Consider the following 21,936-nt stretch of genomic DNA (forward strand, 5'->3'; position numbering starts at 1 on the left):
CTCCTCCCCTGTGGGAGGTCCTAATGCTATTACCGGTGCTGAAAAATGGCACTCTAAAGGTGTGGGAAAGAAAGAACCCCAAACTACAACCTGCTGTCCTTTCACGCCTTCCTTTGGAGACGGTTCCATCAGTGCCGAGGTGTGTGAGAAAATGCCTTACTGCACCGCCATCTTACTGAGTTGCTTCACGTGAGGAAAATGGGGTTTTGACCCTGCCACTCAGTGACTCAGTTCCACATTTTGGATTGCATACTGGAAAAGAAGCCAATCTTCTTGCTAGTAAACCAACAAACCAGCTGTATACAGTGGTGACCCAAACAATGGATATAAACCTAAAAATCTGAGGGAAGGGAAAGGTGGAATACAATAGTTCTTGGAATCTGAAATCTATTTATTTGATCAGGTTATTTTTACTGAGACTTGACATAAATCTGATTGGTGGGGATCTCTTAGGATCTAGTGGACATCTGGAATTAATTTCCTTTCAGGAGAGATGGGAAATACCAATTAACCCAGAAAGAGTCTGGGTTCTGGAATTCAGCATTAGCTGCCTCAGGACAATAATGTCTGGCCTCCATTTTTTTGTCTATCATTCAGAGCCGGCTTCCAGCTGCAGTACCTTTTGCTAGAAGGTTCCGGGGTAGATGGGTAGATGGGTGTCTTAAGTTTTTTTTCTTCCTTCTGGGTGGGGATTGGTTTGGCTTTCCTTTGTTGTGGTTTGTTTTGTTTCATTTTTGGCGAGACCAATTTTAGCTGCAAGGACTTGAAAAGACTCTGAAGGATGCTACCCGTTTTTTCTTGAGGCCTGGATTTTTGTATTCTGTCCTGAGCGGAAGCCATTTCTCCCAGCCCTGTGAGCCAGTGTCAGTGATTTTAAGTAGAGTTACCACTTTGGGGAGTTTTTGGTTTTGTTTTGTTTTTTTAATTCTCTTTCCTTAGCAGCAAGGTCTTTATTCCTGGAGAATCTACTTCACTGCAGACTCACTGCAGCATCAGGAGCCCTAGCCGATTAAGTGCTGTCAGCTTGATGTACAACTCCGGACTCTGGAAACAGATACTGGTTCTGTTCTGTATCTCCACTGTGTGTAGCTAAAGCAGCGGTCGGAGGCCAGATGACCTGTTAGACGGCTAGCCTTGTATAACTCGACTCTGTATGTGCCATGTATGTTACTGCAATGCTTCTCCTGTTGTACAGTGTCTGTGAGATGCTCTTTGAAGATGGTACTTTTTTTTTTTCATTTTCAATAAAAGTACATTGCCTCCCATTTCCTGGTATTTAATCCTGTTGCTGAATGTGCCTTGTGTGAGTGTGTGCTCCGGCGTTGCAGGACCTCAGAGCTGGAGGTGGCCCTCGGTGGTTCTTGGGGGCTGGCTGCCTTCCTCACTGCAGGTGGTCTTAGACATATGCTACCTGAGGTAACATGTTTTTGTTTTTGGGAGGGAGTGGGGAGTGGGGTGGGCCCGTGGGAGGGTCTCTGGATCTGTGAAAGTCTGCTTTGTTTGCTTCCTTCTGTGCTATTAAACTGCTGATGTTTATTTTCAGGAATATTTTGCAAATGCACTTCTCACTCTCCCCAGTCCAACTGTAGGTACACACTGTTCCTTTTTATCAACTAAGCACGTTTGAAACGATCCCAAAAAGGTCTTAATTTCATTTAAAGAAATGTATCCATGTGTGGAGATGCTGGAATAAGGTCAAATACATACTTTTTAATGCTCCTGTGTTTAGAATGAATTTCAGCTCATGGACAGGTTTATGTTACATTAGAAAGAGTAACAGTTGTGATGGTGTCCTGGAGGACGGACGTTTCATATTAGAACTACCTCCTGCGAGATGAGCTGAGTCAATTGCTGCAGGCAGTTGGTCGGTACCATTTGGCCCTCCAGGGAGGTTTATCCCTGCCTGTACATTCCTCACTGACAGTGGAGCCGCCTCCTCTTTCTAACTTAACATAAACTGTGGCGGTGTGTGGGTGCTGTGGAGGTGCTGACAGCGGCCTGTGTTTCTCCCTGTAGGCCTTCATGGTGAAACAGCTCTTGGAGTACTCCCAGGGCACAGATTCTAACCTCAAGTACAGCTTGCTGTTAGTCCTGGGCCTCCTCCTGACAGAAATCGTGCGCTCTTGGTCACTTGCGCTGACTTGGGCATTGAATTACCGAACTGGCGTCCGCTTGCGGGGGGCCATCCTCACTATGGCGTTCAAGAAGATACTTAAGTTAAAGAGCATTAAGGAGAAGTCCGTGGGTGAGGTGAGTAAGGGGTTTTTGAGTTTTTGCTTCAGAGCAGAGAGAAATCTCTCAGCTTGAGCTCTTTCTCCTCTTCAAGCCCCTGCTTTGTCCTTTATCCTCCTCCTGAGACAAGTGGCCCGCGTCCTTGCAGGGTCCTGTCACTGCTCTCTGTGTCTCCTAGCTCGTCAACCTGTGCTCCAACGACGGGCAGAGGATGTTTGAGGCTGCCGCCGTTGGCAGCTTGTTGGCTGGAGGACCCATTGTTGCCATCTTGGGCATGATTTATAATGTAATTATTCTGGGACCAACAGGCTTCCTGGGATCAGCTGTTTTTATCCTCTTTTTTCCAGCAATGGTGAGTAAGCCTCTTTGCTGGACTTGGGTAGCTTCTCTTTAGATAAGTTACTTCCTTTGGGTTATATATAGTAGGCACCACCGAAGTATCACATCTCTTATTGATATCTCTTATGTGATATCACATCACTTATGTGATATCACATCTCTTATTGATCTCTTAATGGAAACTTCCTCAAAGCAAGTCCTAGGTTAGAAAAATCTAGAAGGAACTAGACGTATTCAGTCATTATAGGCAGAATTTGGACTTGAGAGGAAATAAAGTGTCACTTGAATAGAGGCAGTGGCTTCTAATGAGATTTTAAACAGAGAGAATTTGAGTGAAGAAGACAGGTGGGTGAACCCTGCCCCCAGAGGACACAGTTGTGTTTGAATCACTCCTTCTCAACTTGGTACTAACTACTAGGGCCTCCTGCTCCCCTTTGGTAGCACTCAGTATCTGTGATTACTATGAGAACAAATACTGTATTTCCCCATGTATACGATGATCCCATGTATAAGACACACCTTAATTTTGGGGCCTGAAATTTGAAAAAAAATGTATTACATAAAGTTATTGAACTCAAGTTTTATTCATCATAAAATTGATACAATTCCTCATCACTGTCAAAACTCCCATCCATTAGCTTGTCCTCATCTGTGTCTGATGCTGAATCACTGTCTTCATATATATATTGCCTCGTCCTCAGTTCCATTTATAGCATTTGAAACGCCACAACTACTGTATAAGATGCACCCAGTTTTTAGACCCCAAATTTTTCAGAAAAGTGTGCATCATACATGGGGAAATACAGTACTTGTCTTAGTATTTAAGAATTAAATAATATTTGGTTATAGTTTAATAGACTACTTTTATTAAAAATAGTACAGCTGCCTGACCTGTGGTGGCACAGTGGATAAAGTGTCAACCTGAAACACTGAGGTTGCCAGTTCAAAACCCTGCACTTGTCTGGTCAAGGCACATATGAGAGTTGATGCTTCCCGCTCCTCCTCTCTCTCTCTCTCTCTCTCTCTCTCTCTCTCTCTCTCTCTCTCACTTTCACTCTCACTCTCTCTCTCCTCTCTAAAATTGAATTAAAAAAATAGTACAGCTTAGACTCTCCCTCCTGGGAGCATGACTGTGCCTTTTACTCCCCCCCCCCCTTCTTCCCTCTCAGGCCCGCATCTCCTAAACTCTGAGGGTCCCCACAAGACTTGCAGCCAGGAGAGCCCTGGGCAGCGGCAGCCCTTGCTGGCTTGAACCTGTGTCCAAGGCCTTGAACCTGTGTCCAAGGCCCCCTTTTCTCTGGCTTCTCCAGGAGTCCAGGCATCCCCCCTAGAGTCTCTCCTGTTGTTCCTTTTATCCCAAACCCTTCCTTGTTTCACTGTCCCCAACTTTAATAAACTTGACCTCAAAATTAAAAAATAAAAGTACAGCTATATGACATTCATTTTATTTCCCAGGAAGACTAGACAGTTCTTAAGTTTGATAAGCTCTGATTTGGTATAACATCTTTCTTTCAGATGTTTGTATCACGGATCACTGCCTACTTCAGGAGAAAATGTGTAGCCACCACAGATGACCGTGTCCAGAAAATGAATGAAGTCCTCACCTACATTAAATTTATTAAAATGTATGCCTGGGTCAAAGCATTTTCTCAAAGTGTGCAAAGTGAGTTCCTAGACTTCATATATGCATGTGGTCGGAGGACTTAGGCTTCTCTGCTTCCTGAGCACATTAGCTACTAGGAATCCTATAGTCGTAGGATAATAATAACATGTTCTTATAATATCTTATGAACTTTACATTGACAGGGGTCTTAGTGATTTGTACCCATGACCTCATCTCACAGGTGAGGACATTGAGACCTGAGAAAACTTGTGATTCCCCCCCCCCCAAGATAATTCAACTAGTTATGAGTAATTCACTTAGTTTCAAATGTTCCTCTCTATATTCTCATCCCGCCCATAGTTTTCTGGTCTGGCCATGATGACATCACAAAAAGCAATATCAGGGAGCTGCTGAGAGCTCCACCTCTGCCCCCTGAGTTCTGTGGGTGTGTATGCCCCAGAAGTAGTTAGGTGTGAAGTCCTCGGGCAAGAGGTGCTGGGAGAGGCACTGGACAAGGGTTGAGTCAGCTGGACTCTAGACTTAGCTCTGTTACTCACTCATAGAGTTTTCTGGCCATTTGTTTTATTTTTTTCAAGCAATTAATTTATGTTGAGTCACAAGGTTCTCAGTGCCTGGCCCTGCCATGATCCCAAAATTCATTGCGGACATAAACATGTCATACGTTAATGCCACAAAAGCTTGGAGAAATAATTAGTATACACTGGGTATTAAAAAAAAACCTCAACAAAAGTTGGAATGATGGACCTTTAAAAAAGGTGACATTTAAGAGGGATATAAGTAAGGATACTTCAGAGTTTAAAAAAGATATAGTGACATATGAACTTAATTGAAATATAACAGATATTCTAATTGGCCAGTACCTCATAAGTGAGCTAACCTAAATGTAGTACAGCTAAAAAGTTAAGTACAATTTTAGATTGGATAGAACAGCAGTGTTCAGATCAAGGAGGCTGTTTCATTTTCATTACTTGGTTTGTCGATTAAATCTTCAAAAACATTGTGTCCTGTTCATAAACTTTATATGTGAGCAGTCATCCAGAGAAGGATCACTCAGAAGTGTCCATCAGTGGATTAGGCTTCTTCATTAAGTGGTGAGTTTGTTGCTGATGAAATGGAACAAATGGACATCTGCCAAACGTGTTGTTAGCAGGGTGACTGCCGATGGGCCCTTCTGGCACTCAGCTTCTTTAGTTTTATAATCTTCCTGAGATTCCACTGATCCGTCTGCCCCAGGTGTTGGTGTCTTTACCTGTGGGTGTTAGTTTGAAAGAGCATTCTTGCTCATTATAGATTTGGACAAGGTATATGATAAATGTTAAAGCAATGAGTTGGATCTTTTTTTAAATATGACTAATGAGCTAGCTGATGGCAGTTTTTGCTGTCTTGGGCAGCGGTAATACCTTTCAGATCAGTGCATAGCCTCTCAAGAATTTCTTTTAAATTTAAAAGTGCATGAAAATACCTCACCACTTTATTATCATACTTCCTATGTCATGGTCTCATTATTCTAGCATTGCTTTATGAATAAGGGGGTCAGTTTTACAAATACTTAGGAAAACCTTTCTGCCTACAAAAGTTGTAGTTCACGTATCTTCTGCTCACCCTCCTTCCTTTTTGTGTGGAAGTCTCTATCCCAGTGCTGACTTAAAGCAGGCATTCTAGTTCATCTTAGTTTTTTAAATTCTCTGTTACTGTTGCACAGTCTTTCCTGTAATACCTAGGCAAGAAATAACTGCCAGGCCAACAAACAAAACTGCCAATTGCTGATACAATTAATATGTTCGATTCTTCTAAACAGAAGAAAAGTGCAGGGAGCTTCAGACTAAGGCAGAAGATAATCATTGTACAGAGATATGTAGTGCTGTTAGCTGTTAGATTCATTCCTGTGATTTGATCCATTTCAAACCTTAGGCTTGTGTGCCAGCTTTCACGATAGAAATTGATAGTCCTCGAGACCTAGACTTTGCATCACAGGTGTCAGAGGGACTTTTTTTTTTTTTTTTTTTTAGTGAGAGAGACAGACGGACAGGAAGGAAGAAAGGGAGAAAGATGAGAAAAATCACCTTGTAGTTGTGTCACTTTTAGCTATTCATTGATTGCATCTCATACATACCTTGACGGGGGTGGGAGGAGCTCAAGCTGAGCCAGTGACCCCACACTCAAGCTGGTGAGCCTGTGCTCAAGCCAGATGAGCCCATGCTCAAGTTAGAGACCTCAGGGTTTCAAACCTGGGACCTCAACATCCCAGGTTGACACTCTATTCATTGTGCCACTGCCTAGTCAGGCTAGAGGGACGTTTTAAAACCTGTGTGTGGATGAATACCTATCGAGTCTTTTTTTTTTTTTTTTCTTCATTTTTCTGAAGCTGGAAACAGGGAGAGACAGTCAGACAGACTCCCGCATGCGCCCGACCGGGATCCACCCGGCACGCCCACCAGGGGCGATGCTCTGCCCACCAGGGGGCGATGCTCTGCCCATCCTGGGCGTCGCCATGTTGCGACCAGAGCCACTCTAGCACCTGGGGCAGAGGCCACAGAGCCATCCCCAGCACCCGGGCCATCTTTGCTCCAATGGAGCCTTGGCTGCGGGAGGGGAAGAGAGAGACAGAGAGGGAAAGCGCGGCGGAGGGGTGGAGAAGCAAATGGGCGCTTCTCCTGTGTGCCCTGGCCTGGAATCGAACCCGGGTCCTCCGCACGCTAGGCCGACGCTCTACCGCTGAGCCAACCGGCCAGGGCCTCGAGTCTTATTTGGTGCAGAGGAGCAATATTACAGGTTTCTTTTGGCTTGCGTTTTAGAAATTGGCTTCCATTTTGTTTTTAGAAATCCGAGAAGAGGAACGGCGGATATTGGAAAAAGCCGGGTACTTTCAGAGCATCACCGTAGGTGTGGCTCCCATCGTGATGGTGATCGCCAGTGTGGTGACATTCTCTGTTCACATGGTCCTTGGCTTTGATCTCACAGCAGCACAGGTTAGTGAGCCCTCAGGGCCTGGGATGAGCCCTCGGGGCCTGGGAAAATGTAGAAATAACCACATACAGAGGTGCTCTGGTCCTCTGTTTCTGGATTTGGAAGTTCCGCCAATCAGAAGGGAGAGAGATGAGAAGCATCAACTCGTAGTTGCGGCACTTGAGCTGTTCATTGATTGCATCTCATACGTGCCCTGACCAAGGGGCTCAAGCTGAGCCAGTGACCCCTTGCTCAAGCCAGAGACCTTGACATTTCGACCCTGGGACCTCAGCGTCCCAGGTTGATGGTCTATCCATTGCACCACCACCAGTCAGGCCAGATTACTTTTTAATATGTGTGAGTAAACCGAGGAGTGGAAGAGTGAAGATTCGGTCCTAATATATAAATAATGTACAGGTGGTTTTTAGTCAACTTAACATTTGGGTTTAATTCTGAAAATATAGATCATCCTGTGGTGCAGTTTTACTGAAAATTTTAATTGAAGGTCTCATAAAAACTCTACCTTAAAAAAAGGTGTCTGACTCCTACCAACATTTGACAGTCAACTGGTAGCCTTCTCTATAAACGTGAAATTGATGATGTCTTGTGATTTTCATAGCATAGCCTAGTTAGACTTCGTTTCTTCTCTTTTCCTCCCTTCAGGCTTTCACGGTGGTAACTGTCTTTAATTCCATGACTTTTGCTTTGAAAGTAACTCCGTTCTCAGTCAAATCCCTCTCAGAGGCATCGGTTGCAGTCGACAGGTTTAAGGTGAGTGACTCCCTCTCTTCCTCCACGTCAGGAGCCATCCCTGGCAAAACTGCTGCTGCGTTATTGCACTGGGCCACACGGGCTGGCTGCACTTGGCTTTTGTTCCCCTTTATCCTTCTGGCAATTTGGTAAGACAGGAGACATTGGAGGAGACAGACTTAAGGGGTCTGTCTACCAGCTACCTTTTCAAATAACTACATTTTTACATTTGTAAGTGGCTCCCAGATTTTAGTGTTTCTCTTCAGAGCTGGTCCCTACTGCCTGGATCTAACATAGATCTATGTTGTAACTTACTGGGCCTTTAAAGGATTCAAACTTAGAGAATCAGAACTGTCAGGTGACTGCCAGCTTTTTCTCACCTTCATCTACCGTCCGTCTACCTCTACCAAAATGCTATCCTCATTTTGACTGGTCAGTATGCTAAGCCCTTTTTGCTACTTGCCTTTGCCCGGCCTGTGGTTGCCACTCATGATACAGGGACTCCAGTGACATGGGATAGTCATAAAAATAGGTCATGTTGAGAAATGCAGTTAAGTATCAGGTTGTTTTCTTCGGTGGTTTGTTGATCATGCCTTGACTGTGTTCTCTGTGCCTCCAGAATAATACAGATACTTGGTAGGAGGGTGCAAAGAGATAGATATTTGGAAATGGTTAATACTTAAAAAAGAAAAAGAAAAGGAACACACCTGTGTGGGTGGGACTCCTTGCAAAGCCACTGTGAAGGTAGCTTCTGTGCTCCTGAAGCAGAACAAGCGATGCTGGTGGCCCAAAGGCTTGAGGCTCAGGTTTTTGAAAGGTTACTATCATCACCTTAGAGGTTCAGGAGAAAACAAATTGGGTTTACCTATTAAGAATGAAGAATAGCTTCCCAAGATTTATTTATATGCTACTCACTTCTGGTTAACTAGGTGAGCGTATTTGAGAATGCTCCCCTAGCCCCTGCCCTCCCACACCCAGCCTGGCTGCAGAAGGCTAAGAGCCAGAGCCATGGAAAAAGACATGGTCTAATTGTAACCAGAGCTTTATTTTGCTGAACTCACAATATCCAGTCATGGAAGAAAACAAATGATTTGACTGTACATTTGTCCTCCTCTCCTTGTTAGTGAATGGATTTGGTGCATTCTGGTTGAAGAAATAGGAATTTGTGGTATAGATTTGTTCTCTTGTTTCTCAAGAGCTCTCTTCTCTTTACTTACTAGCAAGGACTGTGTTAGCAGGTAGCTTTTTTAACCATAGCTCCTTCCTCTATCCAGGAAGCTTCAGAGTTAATAGTGGAAGCAAAATCAGCCTCAGCTCTATTATACGGCCCATGAGACCTTAGTCAATTTCTTATCTTATTCCTCTTGGCAGTCTCCTCCTCCCCATCCTCCTCCTCCTCTTCCTAGGAAGGTGATATCCTGTAGAAAGGCAGTGAGAAGCCACCTTATAACTTTCCTGACAAAATAGTCATCAGTATAGGGTTGCCAGCTTTAGCAAATAAAAACACAGGACACTCATTTAATAATTGCATGGGACAAACACTGAAAAATTATTCACTGTTTATCTGGAATCAAAATTTAGCTGGGCATCCTGTATGTTACCTGGCAGTCTTACAAGTTATCTCCTCTTCTGCTTAACAGATACCTCCTGATTGATTCTTCCAGGGAATGAGAGTTGTGTGATAGTCAGTGTCCTGTAGTAAAGTTGAGGTGTGTGGTTTCTGTACCTCTAAGATTCTGTTGTCCTGGCAGGTACAAACCCAGGTAGATGTAAATTCAAGTGTTGAGACTCAGCATGTCATGGCAGAGTGGCCTGAAGCTGGAACCCTCCCGAGAGCATTGTGGGGCTTCAGGGAGCCTGCAGGAGGAGATGTGGGGAAGAAATGGTGCAAACTGGAGGCATGGGCACATTTTAAAATAATCCACTGAGGTTTAAAAGGACTTCAGAAACGCTTTAGGGGAGAGAAATGATGGGAATTCTGTAGCATATGGTTTTACTATGTGAAAGTGGTCACAATATTTGGCATGTTATTCTTAGCTCAGTCTTTTAAGAAGGCTCTGAAGAAGGGAAACCAACAGCTGTTTTCAGAAACTAAACACTAGGTTGCCTAAGTGTCAAGATAGGAGATTTATTCTTTTGTTTTGCTTAGGAGATTTAGAACCATGACACTTCTGGGAAGATTGGGGATTAGGAGTAAATATGAGGGTGTGGTGATTTAAAAGAGGAAGAGAGCAAGCTTAGAAGTTCAGGATCCAGCCTGACCAGGCGGTAACACAGTGGATAGAGTGTTGGACTAGGATGCTGAGGACCCAGGTTCAAAACCCCAAGGTTGCCAGCTTGAGTGTGGGCTCATCTGGTTTGAGTAAGTCTCACCAGCTTGAGCTCAAGGGCTGTTACCCCCCCCCCCCCGCCCCCGTCAAGGCACCTATGAGAAAGCAATCAGTGAACAACTAAGGTACCACAACGAAGAACTGATGCTTCTCATCTCTCTCCCTTCCTGTCTATCCCTATCTCTGTCTCTCTCTCTCTCTCTCTCTCTCTGTTGCTGTCTCTCTCTCTCTCTCTCTCTCTCTCTCTCTCTCTCACACACACACACACACACACACACACACGAAGTTTAGGATCCAGCAGAAAGAACTTGCTTGTGGGAAAGGGATCATAATACATTTCATAGCACCTGCACACACTAAAATAGTTGGGGGATCTCAGTAACTAAGTAGAGAGTTCTGACTTTAAAAGTCATCTTTTCTCTAAAGAATTTCTAATGTTTTACATTTTTTATTTAAAAAAGATTTTTTAGGAGTGCATCAGCCTCAGATGCTAAAAATAGCTCGGTACTCAAGCACTGGCCCAAGATAGAGTTGCCAGGTGGATCCCAGTTGGGGCGCATACAGGAATCTGTCTATTTCCCCTGCTCTCACTCCCCCCAAAAAATTAATTATATTGGGACTCCAACTGCGAAACCATCCTGCAGATAAGACCACTGGTTTAAGACAGTTGTCAGAAGTGGTTTCAAAGTCATCCAAGTCGTGGGGTGAGATTTATTTTGGTCAGTGTTTCAGACCTGATTTCAGAAACACTTAGCTTTTCAAGCGTTCCAGTTCTCTTCCCCTTACAACTAAGTGGGACCCTGAGAAGGAGTGGGAGCAAAGCGTTTTGTTCTCTTCCCAAGGATGTTTCTGAGGGAGACACCCTTCACTTCCACGTGAGTCAGTTCCCTTGGTGGTTCAAGTTTCCACAAGTTGTAAGGCAGAATTTTGAGGACAGGAGAACTTTTTGGCAACAGGTGAACTCTACCGTCAGTACAGCTGACTCGGGCGCTCCTTTCTAGCCCAAGCAAGCTAGACCTGGTCACAGCCTCAGCTCCGCCACTCCCCCGACAGGCGCCGTGTTGGGGGTGAAGGAAGTACATAAGCTTTGAGGTTCTGCAGGAGTGGCCTTGAAGGGAAACAGTGACAAGGGTCTGTGTCAGAGAGCAGTGTGTCCTTTGGTTTTTCTGTGTGTATTTTCCCACTGCTTCTCAGCGATTCCTGGGTGAGGTCAAGGGCCTGCATACGCTTGTTAAATGTCCTTTGTTCACATGAGACTGGTAGAAAATGAAAAACTAGTTAGGCATGTAATTGGTAGTATCAAGTGTTGGGCCATATACAAGGGCCTTGTTCTTCCTGTGGGTGTCCCCACACCCCTGTGACCTCCCGCTGGGCCTGAGGCTGGGCTGCACTAATGAGCTACCTTTTGCCCTTCAGCTTCCTTCCACTGTATAGCCTGATGTGTTTTGCTGCGTGAGTGTTCGCCCTAGGCTTGTCTCCCTGGTCTTGATCCAGTGTCTCATCTTTGCACCTCTCTCACAACTCCTATCAGAGCTTGTTTCTGATGGAAGAGGTTCACATGATAAAGAACAAACCAGCCAGTCCTCACATCAAGATAGAGGTGAAAAATGCCACCTTGGCATGGGACTCCTCCCACCCCAGTATCCAGAACTCACCCAAGTTGACCCCCAAAGCGAAAAAAGACAAGCGGGCGGCCAGGGGCAAGAAGGAGAAGGGGAGGCAGCTGCAGCACACGGAGCACCAGGAGGTGCTGGCAGAGCAGAGGGGCCACCTCCTCCTGGACAGCGACGAGCGGCCCAGCCCTGAGGAAGAGGAGGGCAAGCACATCCACCTGGGCAACCTCCGCCTGCAGAGGACCCTGTACAACATCGACCTGGAAGTCGAAGAGGTAACTGCTCCACCTCCCCACGCCCTCTCTGTCTACCTGGTTTCTGTCCCAGCGAGAGCAGGCGGCTGCCATTGCCTTTAGCAAAGCACTTCTGTGCCTGGGGTGATTTTGAGTAATGAGCAATTCTGGCCAGCCCCACCTCTAAAAGAAATAGCTAGGCATTTAACAATAGAAATGAATAACAACTGGTCTCATGAGGTACTCATTGTTATAAGCGAGGAAACGAAGCATTCAAGTGGATTTTCCAAGATTTTGCCCCAAGTAGATTTCTGGTTATTATAGTTGTATGTGAGCTCTAAAAATTAATTGTGGTTATTATAATTCTGTGTAAGGATCTCACTACTAGTAGGCTATGCATGACACAGAACCTGGAACATGATAGGTATTCTCAGTGTTGCTATTATTGACAGTCCTGTTGTAATTGTTTATTTTTTAATGCAAATAAAGGAGCATTATGGTACATGGTATTATAGTCCAGGTGGCATAGGACTAGAGTCTCTTAGAGGCCCTCCTTTAGAGAGCGGCTGGAACAGAGACTCCTGGTTCAAGACTTTTAAGGTATAGAATATGGCTGGGAATCAGCACCATGTTGTGGGCTACATCGTCCAGAGGGGTCCATGTGTAGTAGTATATTAATTCATTTAATAGCCATTTGTTTGAGTACCCACTCTATGCCAGGCACTATTGTAGGGCTGGTATATAGCAGAGAAAAACCAGACAAAAACCCCTGCTGTTTTGGAGCTTGTGTTCTCATGGGCAAGGACAGAAAATAAGCAAGTGGGGGTATGTTCCAGGACCCCTGTGTGAATCCCCAACACTATGGAGAGTGCTGGCCCCTAGTGTTTTTCCCTGTACACACATACTTATGATCAAGTTTAATTCACAAATTAGACGCAGGAAGAGATTAATAATAACTAATTAAATAGAGCACTTATGAAACTATACTGTCATAAAAGTTATGTGAATGAGCCTGACCAGGTGGTGGCGCAGTGGATAGAACGTCGGACTGGGATGCAGAGGACCCAGGTTCGAGACTCCGAGGTCGCCAGCTTGAGCGCGGGCTCATCTGGTTTGAGCAAAGCTCACCAGCTTGGACCCAAGGTCGCTGGCTCAAGCAAGGGGTTACTCGGTCTGCTATAGCCCCCAGTCAAGGCACATATGAGAAAGCAATCAGTGAACAACTAAGATATCACAACAAAAAACTAATGATTGATGCTTCTCATCTCTCTGTTCCTGTCTGTCTGTCCCTGTCTATCCCTCTCTCTGACTCTCTCTCTGTCTCTGTAAAGAATAAAAAAAAAAAAAAAAGTTATGTGAATGAGGTGGGTCTCTCTTTCTCCAGTAATTTTTATATTTTTCAGTTCAAATCTATTCCTGAATCTCATAACCATTTCAAGGATGGAAGATTTGTTCTTACCACAGATATTAGTAACCTCAGTGTATGATTTTTTCCCCTTCTTAAGTCAGGAACTTGCACTTTTTCACTTACAGGAAGCACTTTTCAGCTGCTTTTTAACATATCTCAATTGCCAGCATCACTACTCTCTTGCCCTCTTTAGGTAAAATAGGGTTCCTTGACTTGACACAGGCACTTCAATATGTAAATAGTTGATCTGATAGCAGATGGCTATTAACTCAGTAATGGGCAGGGAGTATATAAAGAGTAGATACTCTCAGCGAAAGAATAATTCATGTCCAGGGCAGGATAGAGCAGGATTACATGAGATTTCATCACACTAGTCAGAGCGGCACACTATCTAAAACTTATGAATTGTTCATCTCCGGGATTTTTAGGTTAGTATTTTCAGACCATCGTTAATTGCGGGCAACTGAAAGTGTGGGCAGGTTGAGGGGACTGCTGTGTAATGTATGTCAGATGGTGGTATGGGCTATGAAGAAAAGGTGGTAGAGAGTGCTGTGGCAGGGAGCAGCTGTGGTTGCAATTTAAACAGGTCACCTGAGGGAAAGGCCTCATTTGAAACATAGTATTTGAGCCTAGACCTAAAGGAGGTGAGGGAATGAGTCATGTGGGTAACTGAGGGGAGGAGAACATTCCAAGCAGAAGGAACAGAAGGCCAGAGACCCCAAGGCCTATTACTGGAGCAGAGTGAGCACGGGAAAGAGGAAGTTAGGTGTCAGCATTCCCTGTAATGACATTGGCTTTACTCTGAGTGGGAAGAGAAGCCATTGAAGGTTTGGAGCAGGAGAATGAGGGGACCTGACTTAGGTGTGAGAGAAGCATCTGGCTTCTGGATTCAGAAGAGTGTGCAGGGAAACAAGAACAGTTAACCCAGGAGAAACATGAGTGCCTTGGACCAAGGATGGTGGTAAGACATGTTTCCCCACCTCACTGGGAGCAGGGAGTGCGAGGTTCTCGTGGTGTATATCAAGTCAGCATGTGACGAGAAGCGGGTCACCCAGATCCGGAGCTAGGCTGCAGGATGAAAACATCCCTGCCCTCGAGAACTACAGTCACTAGGGGAGGTGATCCTTGGTGAGACCACTGGAAACAGCGAATGGTTGTTTGGAGGGCATTCAGGTCACTTTCTTTTACTTCAATTAACTCTTAACAGGCTTTTTTTTTTTTTTTTAAACAGGCTTCTTATTGAATACAGTTATCTTGATTATTGAGGGAGCTCTACCACACTGCAAATTAGTTCTATTAGTCCTCAGTCAGCAGAAATGTACTCTCCTACTTTCTACTTCTTGGTCCTCATTCTGCCCTTTGGAGCTCCCATTCACTGAACCTTAGCTCTCTGAAGAAAGTGACCATAATTCTCCTGACCCCTCCCCCTTAAGGGAGCGTAAGGGAACTTGACTTACTTCATTGTTGATATCTCTTTTAGTCACCATTGAGTCATCAGAGCGGAGTTTTCCTTATGCAAACCTAACTGGGCTGAGCAAAGATTGAACCTGTGATTTGGACTCCTCCTTACTACTAGGCTTTCAGACTCTGGAACTATTTCAAAAACACTGTCCAGCATACTTTCATTAAGTACCAAACACTCCTAGGTTCTATAAGGATAACTCAAGTTGCCCAAAGCCCATTGAGAGAGCCAGCATTAGTTTAAGTAACAAGGCCAAGATCAAACAACTGGCAAATGCTAGCGGAGTTGAGATTCAGATCAAGACTTGTCTGCCTCCATGCTCTTTGAACACTGCCGCTCTTCACTTCTTCCTCTGCTGGGAGACTTTCTCCAATACAAGGTTGCTAAATAAATGGCCTGTTAAAATCATCTGTTCATGAGGACGTGTGACTCTGCCCATTTTTTGGCCTGAGTCTATTCAGTTAATCACAGGCTTGGTTTTCCTCTTTTTTGTGGGATTAAAGGTATAGATAGATATTCCTCAGATTCTTAGAAATGTTTTGTAGGGAAATGGAAGCAACAGTATCCATAGATTTTTTGGGTTTTTGTTTGTTTTTTTGTGACAGAGAGAGGGACAGATAGGGACAGACAGACAGAAAGGGAGAGAGATGAGCGTCAGTTATTCATTGCGGCACCTTAATTGTTCATTGATTGCTTTCTCATATGTGCCTTGACCGGGAGGCTACAGCAGAGTGAGTGACCCCTTGCTCAAGCCAGTGACCTTGGGTTCAAGCCAGCGACCTTGGGCTTCAAGCCAGAGACCTTTGGGTTCAAGCCAGTGACCATGGGGTCATGGCTATAATCCCACGCTCAAGCTGGTAACCTCAAATTTCAAACCTGGGTCCTCTACATCCTAGTCTAGCACTCTATTCACTGCGCCACTACCTGGTCAGGCTATTGAAATGATTTATATGTCCTGGAGAAAAAAATCATAATAAAATAGTTCTGGGCCCTGGCCAGTTAGCTCAGTTGGTTAAGAGTATTATCCTGAAATGACAAGGTTTGATCCCTGGCCAGGGCCCACATGGGAAGCAACCAATGAATGCACCACTGAGTAGAACAAATGAATACTTCCCTCCCCCCCTTCTCTCTCTGTCTCAAATAAATAAATAAATAAATAAATAAATAAATAAATAGTTCTATTCTCTCTTCCAAAAACAACAAAATAAACATGAAAAAACATGGATTGCCAACAGAGTAGGACAGGGGTTGGGTCTTTTAAAAAATGACGTGGGATACCTTACTGTGTATGGCATATTTGATTTTTCCCAAAGCTCACGCACCTGTTACCTTAGTGTAGCTCCACAGAAACCCTGGGAAGTACGTGTCCGACAAGGGAGAAAAGAGGTAGTGACTTGCTTGGTGATCAGGAAGGCAGTTTCCATATTGCTGGACAGTTCATGTGTTTTTCCTCAAAGAAATAGGAAGTCCTTGGAGATGAGTTGTCAGTAGTCCTTTGATGACCTTCCATCTCGCTCTGTGTTTTTTTCCAGGGTAAACTGGTTGGAATCTGTGGCAGTGTGGGAAGTGGAAAAACCTCTCTCATCTCAGCCATTTTAGGCCAGGTAATATTTTGTTACTGTGCTTGACATTTTCCGCTTCTTTCTCTGGACTCTTAGGAGGGGTCTCAGGAACAATGAGTGTGGTTCCTGGAGAGGGTCGGGAGAGACAGGAACAAGAGGAAGCCTCCCCACTGCCGCTCCTCCCCTCAGCAGCACTGTGTTGGAAGGGGCCTAGGACAGCCGCCAGTGCACCCTGTGTGTCTCACTGTCTGAGAGGACAAGCTTTATGTGCAAGTGTGACCCAGGCCTCAGGACAGCCGCCAGTGCACCCTGTGTGTCTCACTGTCTGAGAGGACAAGCTTGTATGTGCAAGTGTGACCCAGGCCTCAGGACAGCCGCCAGTGCACCCTGTGTGTCTCACTGTCTGAGAGGACAAGCTTGTATGTGCAAGTGTGACCCAGGCCTAGGACAGCCGCCAGTGCACCCTGTGTGTCTCACTGTCTGAGAGGACAAGCTTGTATGTGCAAGTGTGACCCAGGCCTAGGACAGCCGCCAGTGCACCCTGTGTGTCTCACTGTCTGAGAGGACAAGCTTTATGTGCAAGTGTGACCCAGGCCTAGGACAGCCGCCAGTGCACACTGTGTGTCTCACTGTCTGAGAGGACAAGCTTGTATGTGCAAGTGTGACCCAGGCCTAGGACAGCCGCCAGTGCACCCTGTGTGTCTCACTGTCTGAGAGGACAAGCTTTATGTGCAAGTGTGACCCAGGCTGGCAAATGAAACTTCTCTTCCAAATCATAGCATCCCTAGCCCCAGACACGTTGTCAACTGTCAGTCCCAAAAGGAACCCTGAAAGAAGATAAAATGGATAATTAAGTCATACCAATTCCTGTGACTGAAATCAAAGCAGATGCTCCTCGTGCAGTTCCTTCATGTTGGAGAGGGGGTTTCACTGTCATTATATGGATATTTATGATACTAGTTGTTATCTAACTGGAGTTTTTCCCCTTTGGTCTTCATTTTATAGAAGCAGCTGATCTAGAATAGCCTGGATTAATCTGTAGATGAGCTGGCCTGCCCTAAAACTGAGCCTGTAAATCCTTACAACCCCCTCCCAGGGGATTCTGAAAGGGCCTTACACTTGGGCTTCCCTTAATTAAAACAGTCTGCAATCAGGAAGGATGTAGAATACTGTATAGGTTGCTGAGTGAAGTGCTGGTTTATTCAGGTCATGGCTTGTGCTGGGCTCCCGTCACACATAAGCAAGGAGACTTGATTTCCTTTGCTGCTCTAGCTCTCTGTGGAACAAAGGTGAGGTTTGGCGTGGGGTCCAAAAAGCATCCAAAGAAATTGCCAAAACTTTCAACTTCATTGTGGAGTGGGGGCACTCTGTGGCTCAGGGCGATGGTTTTGCATTGTGATGCCATTGGTGGTGTCTGTTTCCCTAGATGACACTTCTAGAGGGCAGCATTGCAGCCAGTGGGACCTTCGCTTATGTGGCCCAGCAGGCCTGGATCCTCAATGCCACTCTGAGAGACAACATCCTTTTTGGGAAGGAATTTGATGAAGAAAGGCAAGGAGTGTTTGGTTTCCGTCATGCTTTCTGTCTTGGCCACGTAAGACGCCAGGCAGCCCAGTCAGCAGGCTCGCTCCAGCCGTCTCCCTGATGTGGTGTCTTTGTGTCCTTCAGATACAACTCTGTGCTGAACAGCTGCTGCCTGAGGCCTGACCTGGCCATTCTGCCCAACAGTGACCTGACTGAGGTACAAGCCTTCTCTGCTCCTAACTGAGGGGGCTTGTATTTAGCAGAGAGGATTCTGGAAGATGGGTGGCACCACTATGCCAGAGCCACCTGCTGGGGGTGCATCAAAGGCGCGGGAGAAAAACCTACACAGTGAGACTCACTCCCACTGAGACTTGATGTTAGGAAATACCTGTGCCTTAGGACAGGGATCTCAACACCACCTGTTTTAAGCATATAAATATTTCATGTCAGGTGGGCTTTAAACAAGATCCCGTGGTTGGTTCACAGTTAATGTTTGCTACTCTTTTTTTTTTTTTTTTTTTTTTAATTATTTTTTTTTTTCTGAAGCTGGAAATGGGGAGAGACAGTCAGACAGACTCCCGCATGCGCCCGACCGGGATCCACCCGGCACGCCCACCATGGGGCGACGCTCTGCCCACCAGGGGGTGATAATCTGCCCATCCTGGGCGTCGCCATGTTGCGACCAGAGCCACTCTAGCGCCTGAGGCAGAGGCCACAGAGCCATCCCCAGCGCCCGGGCCATCTTTTGCTCCAATGGAGCCTTGGCTGTGGGAGGGGAAGAGAGAGACAGAGAGGAAAGCGCGGCGGAGGGGTGGAGAAGCAAATGGGCGCTTCTCCTGTGTGCCCTGGCCAGGAATCGAACCTGGGTCCTCCACACGCTAGGCCGACGCTCTACCGCTGAGCCAACCGGCCAGGGCATTACTCTTTTGATTTTTTTTTTTTTTTTTTTTTATTCATTTTTAGAGAGGAAAGGGAGAGACAGAGGAGAGACAGAAGGGGGGGAGGAGCTGAAAGCATCAACTCCCATATGTGCCTTGACTAGGCAAGCCCAGGGTTTCAAACCGGTGACCTCAGCATTTCCAGGCCAACACTTTATCCACTGCGCCACCACAGGTCAGGCTCTTTTGATTTTTAAAACTCTTAAGTCAAGCATGTGAGCTTCTCCCCCTGAACCTCATTCTGCCAACGTCCTTACTCAGATGTGGTCTGTAGAGAGCCCTCCTCTGTTAGCAAGGAAGAGGCCGTAGCACAAATCCATCTTTCTTGGGTTCTCTGCCCTAGGGCAGTTTCCAGAGGTGTGTCTTTGGAAGTGGTTTTTTTGAGTCCCGAGCTCTCTCTTATGACCAGTCCTCGAGGTCTCTGGGGTTGGCACTTTTAATCAGCTGACTTCAGTTATATCCCTCAAACCAGATTCGGTGAATGGTTTAATTAGTTCACTGACTCCCACATGTCAGCCCCCAGATCAGCAACTTCACCAGACACTGGGAACTTGTTAGAAATGCAAATTGCTATGCCCCACTCCTGACTTACTGAGACAGAAACCCTAGAGGTGGGGCCCAACAAACTGTTTTTACAAGCCCTGCAAGAAACTGTTCAAGTTTGAAAACCTTTGAATTAATTGAATGTTTTTTTAAGGACAAGATTGTTTTAAAATTACAGGGCCAGTTACCATTTGACAACTGATTTATTCATCCATTTGGTAGCATTTGTCAGGTGCTTGTTGTGTGCCAGCTACATGTGCAGAGACTTCTGGGCCCTGGGAACATAAAGTAATAGGTCAATAATGTGCACCTTCAGAAAGCTTACAGCTGGGGGGATGAGACCCACACAGGAGACACAAAATAAGCTGATGAAAAGGAGTCCCTTTTCTTTGAGTGTTAGTGAAGAAGAGGGGTTGGGGTGTTACAGAAAGGAGGATGCCAGGACTGAGCAGATCTAGCACAGGAAGAGGCATGACAGTAGTCCTGTGCATTCTTAACATATGCACAATTTAAAACGGCTTAGATCCTGTCCTCTAGGGCTCTTGAAGAGTTTCAAGGAAGGGTGGGACATGGTCAGCTTTGTGTTTTGGGAAGCGCATTCTGCCCATAAAGAACGGACTGGAGTGGGGTTTCCAGGGAACGTGGGAAGGGCAAATGTGGGGCTGGTTAGTAACCAGGTGGTTGTGGGAGAGAAGGAGGCATCTGGGCTGGCTCCCCCAGTTCCAGTGTGGGCCCTAGAGGAGCACAGTGGCCGCTTCTCCAGAGGGGAATGCAGTAGAAGGTGCCGCTTTGGGTGGAGGAGGGAAGCGGTGACTGGGGTGATCGCTAAGCCCAGTGCTGGACTTGCGCTGGCGGCTTCATTATGCTTCCTGGGCTCCTGTAGATTGGCGAGCGAGGAGCCAACCTGAGTGGTGGGCAGCGCCAAAGGATCAGCCTGGCCCGGGCCTTGTATAGTGACCGGGACATCTACATCCTGGATGACCCCCTCAGTGCCTTAGATGCCCATGTGGGCAACCACATCTTCAACAGTGCAATCCAGAAGCACCTCAAGTCCAAGACGGTTCTGTTTGTTACCCACCAGTTACAGGTATGGTGCTTTCTTCCTTCCCCAGTGCCTACATGGCTTGAGAAATCAGAGGCAAGGGAGGGGGGCTTGGTCCTTCTAGGTGTCTTTGTGGTCTCCTAGAAGTGCCTGGAACCATCAGTATTTATTTCCTCAGGAAATAGTCACCTGGCCCATTATACCAAATAAGGCTTGTTGTACCAGTATAGCAGGTGGCTGTCTAAATCAGAGATCCCTGGAACAGGTTAGCTTCTGCATGTAAATCAGTAAGTAAAAGGGATAAGCTGAAAAGAGAGTCTGGGTATGAGATAGTTTGGAAAGCATTATGCTAAGTTAAGTGGGAACTGTTTCGGGAAAACAAGTCTTCCCCATCTGTCATGCCATGACAAGCAGCCGCTTTGGAGAGCAGCTCAAGGATGTCGCCATCAGCTTTGCATATGTTGTCAAGTTTGGGGTTAACCCTTCATTCTGCCACAGAAAGTCAGTAATTTGTGTACTTCTGAGTGTGGTGAAAGGTTGTGAAGTATAATGCAAGGCTCCTGTGGCTCCCCCAGTAGATTTATGTCAAAAACGGAAGGAACTGCGCTTGGAACCGTATAGATCTCAAGGCACAGTAAACCAAAGCAGACCACTGACACTAGCCAGATAGCTCTTCCATGTGGGGGGCTGTACTAGTCATTTCTGGCCTCTGTCTACCAGATGGCAGGAGCACTCCTCTCTCCCCTCTAATTGTAACAACCGAAGGTGTCTCCAGATATTGTCAGATGTCCCCTGCAAGGCTTAGTGGCTTCCAGGTAAGAACCACTAGATTAAAGTATGAATGATTGGATGCATTTGCACAAATATCAGCAACACTGTGTTATTCCTGCCTTTGCCTCTAGTACCTGGCTGATTGTGACAAAGTGATCTTCATGAAAGAGGGCTGTATTACAGAAAGGGGCAGCCATGAGGAACTGATGAATCTCAGTGGTGATTATGCTACCATTTTTAATAACCTGTTGCTGGGAGAGACACCTCCAGTTGAGGTAAGAGTCAAATGGCATTTGTATGCATTTCCCCTTTTTAGCAAGGGAGGCGTGAGCTCACTGAGTGATGGCCGGATATCAGCTGAATTTACTGCCTGTGTCTTACCAGCAAAGCCCTATTTTCTGATGACTGCACTGCTGTGCTTTAGTTCACAGACTAGTTCAGCTATAGGTGAGCAGGATTGTAGGGCTGGTGAGCCAAGGACTTCTGCCACTGAGAACTTATTAATAAGGCAGTGACAAAGAACATTGTAGCTTCTGTGTGTTGTCAAAGCAAGAAACTTCCAACCCTTACATAGAGAATTTTTATGAGTTTATTTTAGCCAAACTGATGACATTGCTGG

At 45.8% G+C, this 21,936-nt stretch overlaps 1 protein-coding gene across 4 annotated transcripts in view; it reads left to right on the forward strand.

Annotated features, from left to right (window-relative positions):
- Window positions 1-21,936, forward strand: part of ABCC5 (ATP binding cassette subfamily C member 5) — a 99,545-nt gene that overhangs the window by 37,200 nt on the left and 40,409 nt on the right. For 2 of the 4 annotated variants that reach the window (XM_066241784.1, XM_066241785.1), the window contains exons 6-16: window positions 2,017-2,250; window positions 2,411-2,584; window positions 4,087-4,234; window positions 7,016-7,164; window positions 7,805-7,912; window positions 11,753-12,109; window positions 16,470-16,541; window positions 17,926-18,050; window positions 18,168-18,240; window positions 20,388-20,591; window positions 21,449-21,592. In XM_066241784.1, the coding sequence (XP_066097881.1) occupies window positions 2,017-2,250; window positions 2,411-2,584; window positions 4,087-4,234; window positions 7,016-7,164; window positions 7,805-7,912; window positions 11,753-12,109; window positions 16,470-16,541; window positions 17,926-18,050; window positions 18,168-18,240; window positions 20,388-20,591; window positions 21,449-21,592 (1,788 nt within the window). The other 2 variants (XM_066241786.1, XM_066241787.1) reach the window with 2 other exon arrangements.

The sequence above is a fragment of the Saccopteryx bilineata genome, chromosome 8 (assembly GCF_036850765.1).
Source record: "Saccopteryx bilineata isolate mSacBil1 chromosome 8, mSacBil1_pri_phased_curated, whole genome shotgun sequence".
Taxonomy (NCBI): domain Eukaryota; kingdom Metazoa; phylum Chordata; class Mammalia; order Chiroptera; family Emballonuridae; genus Saccopteryx; species Saccopteryx bilineata.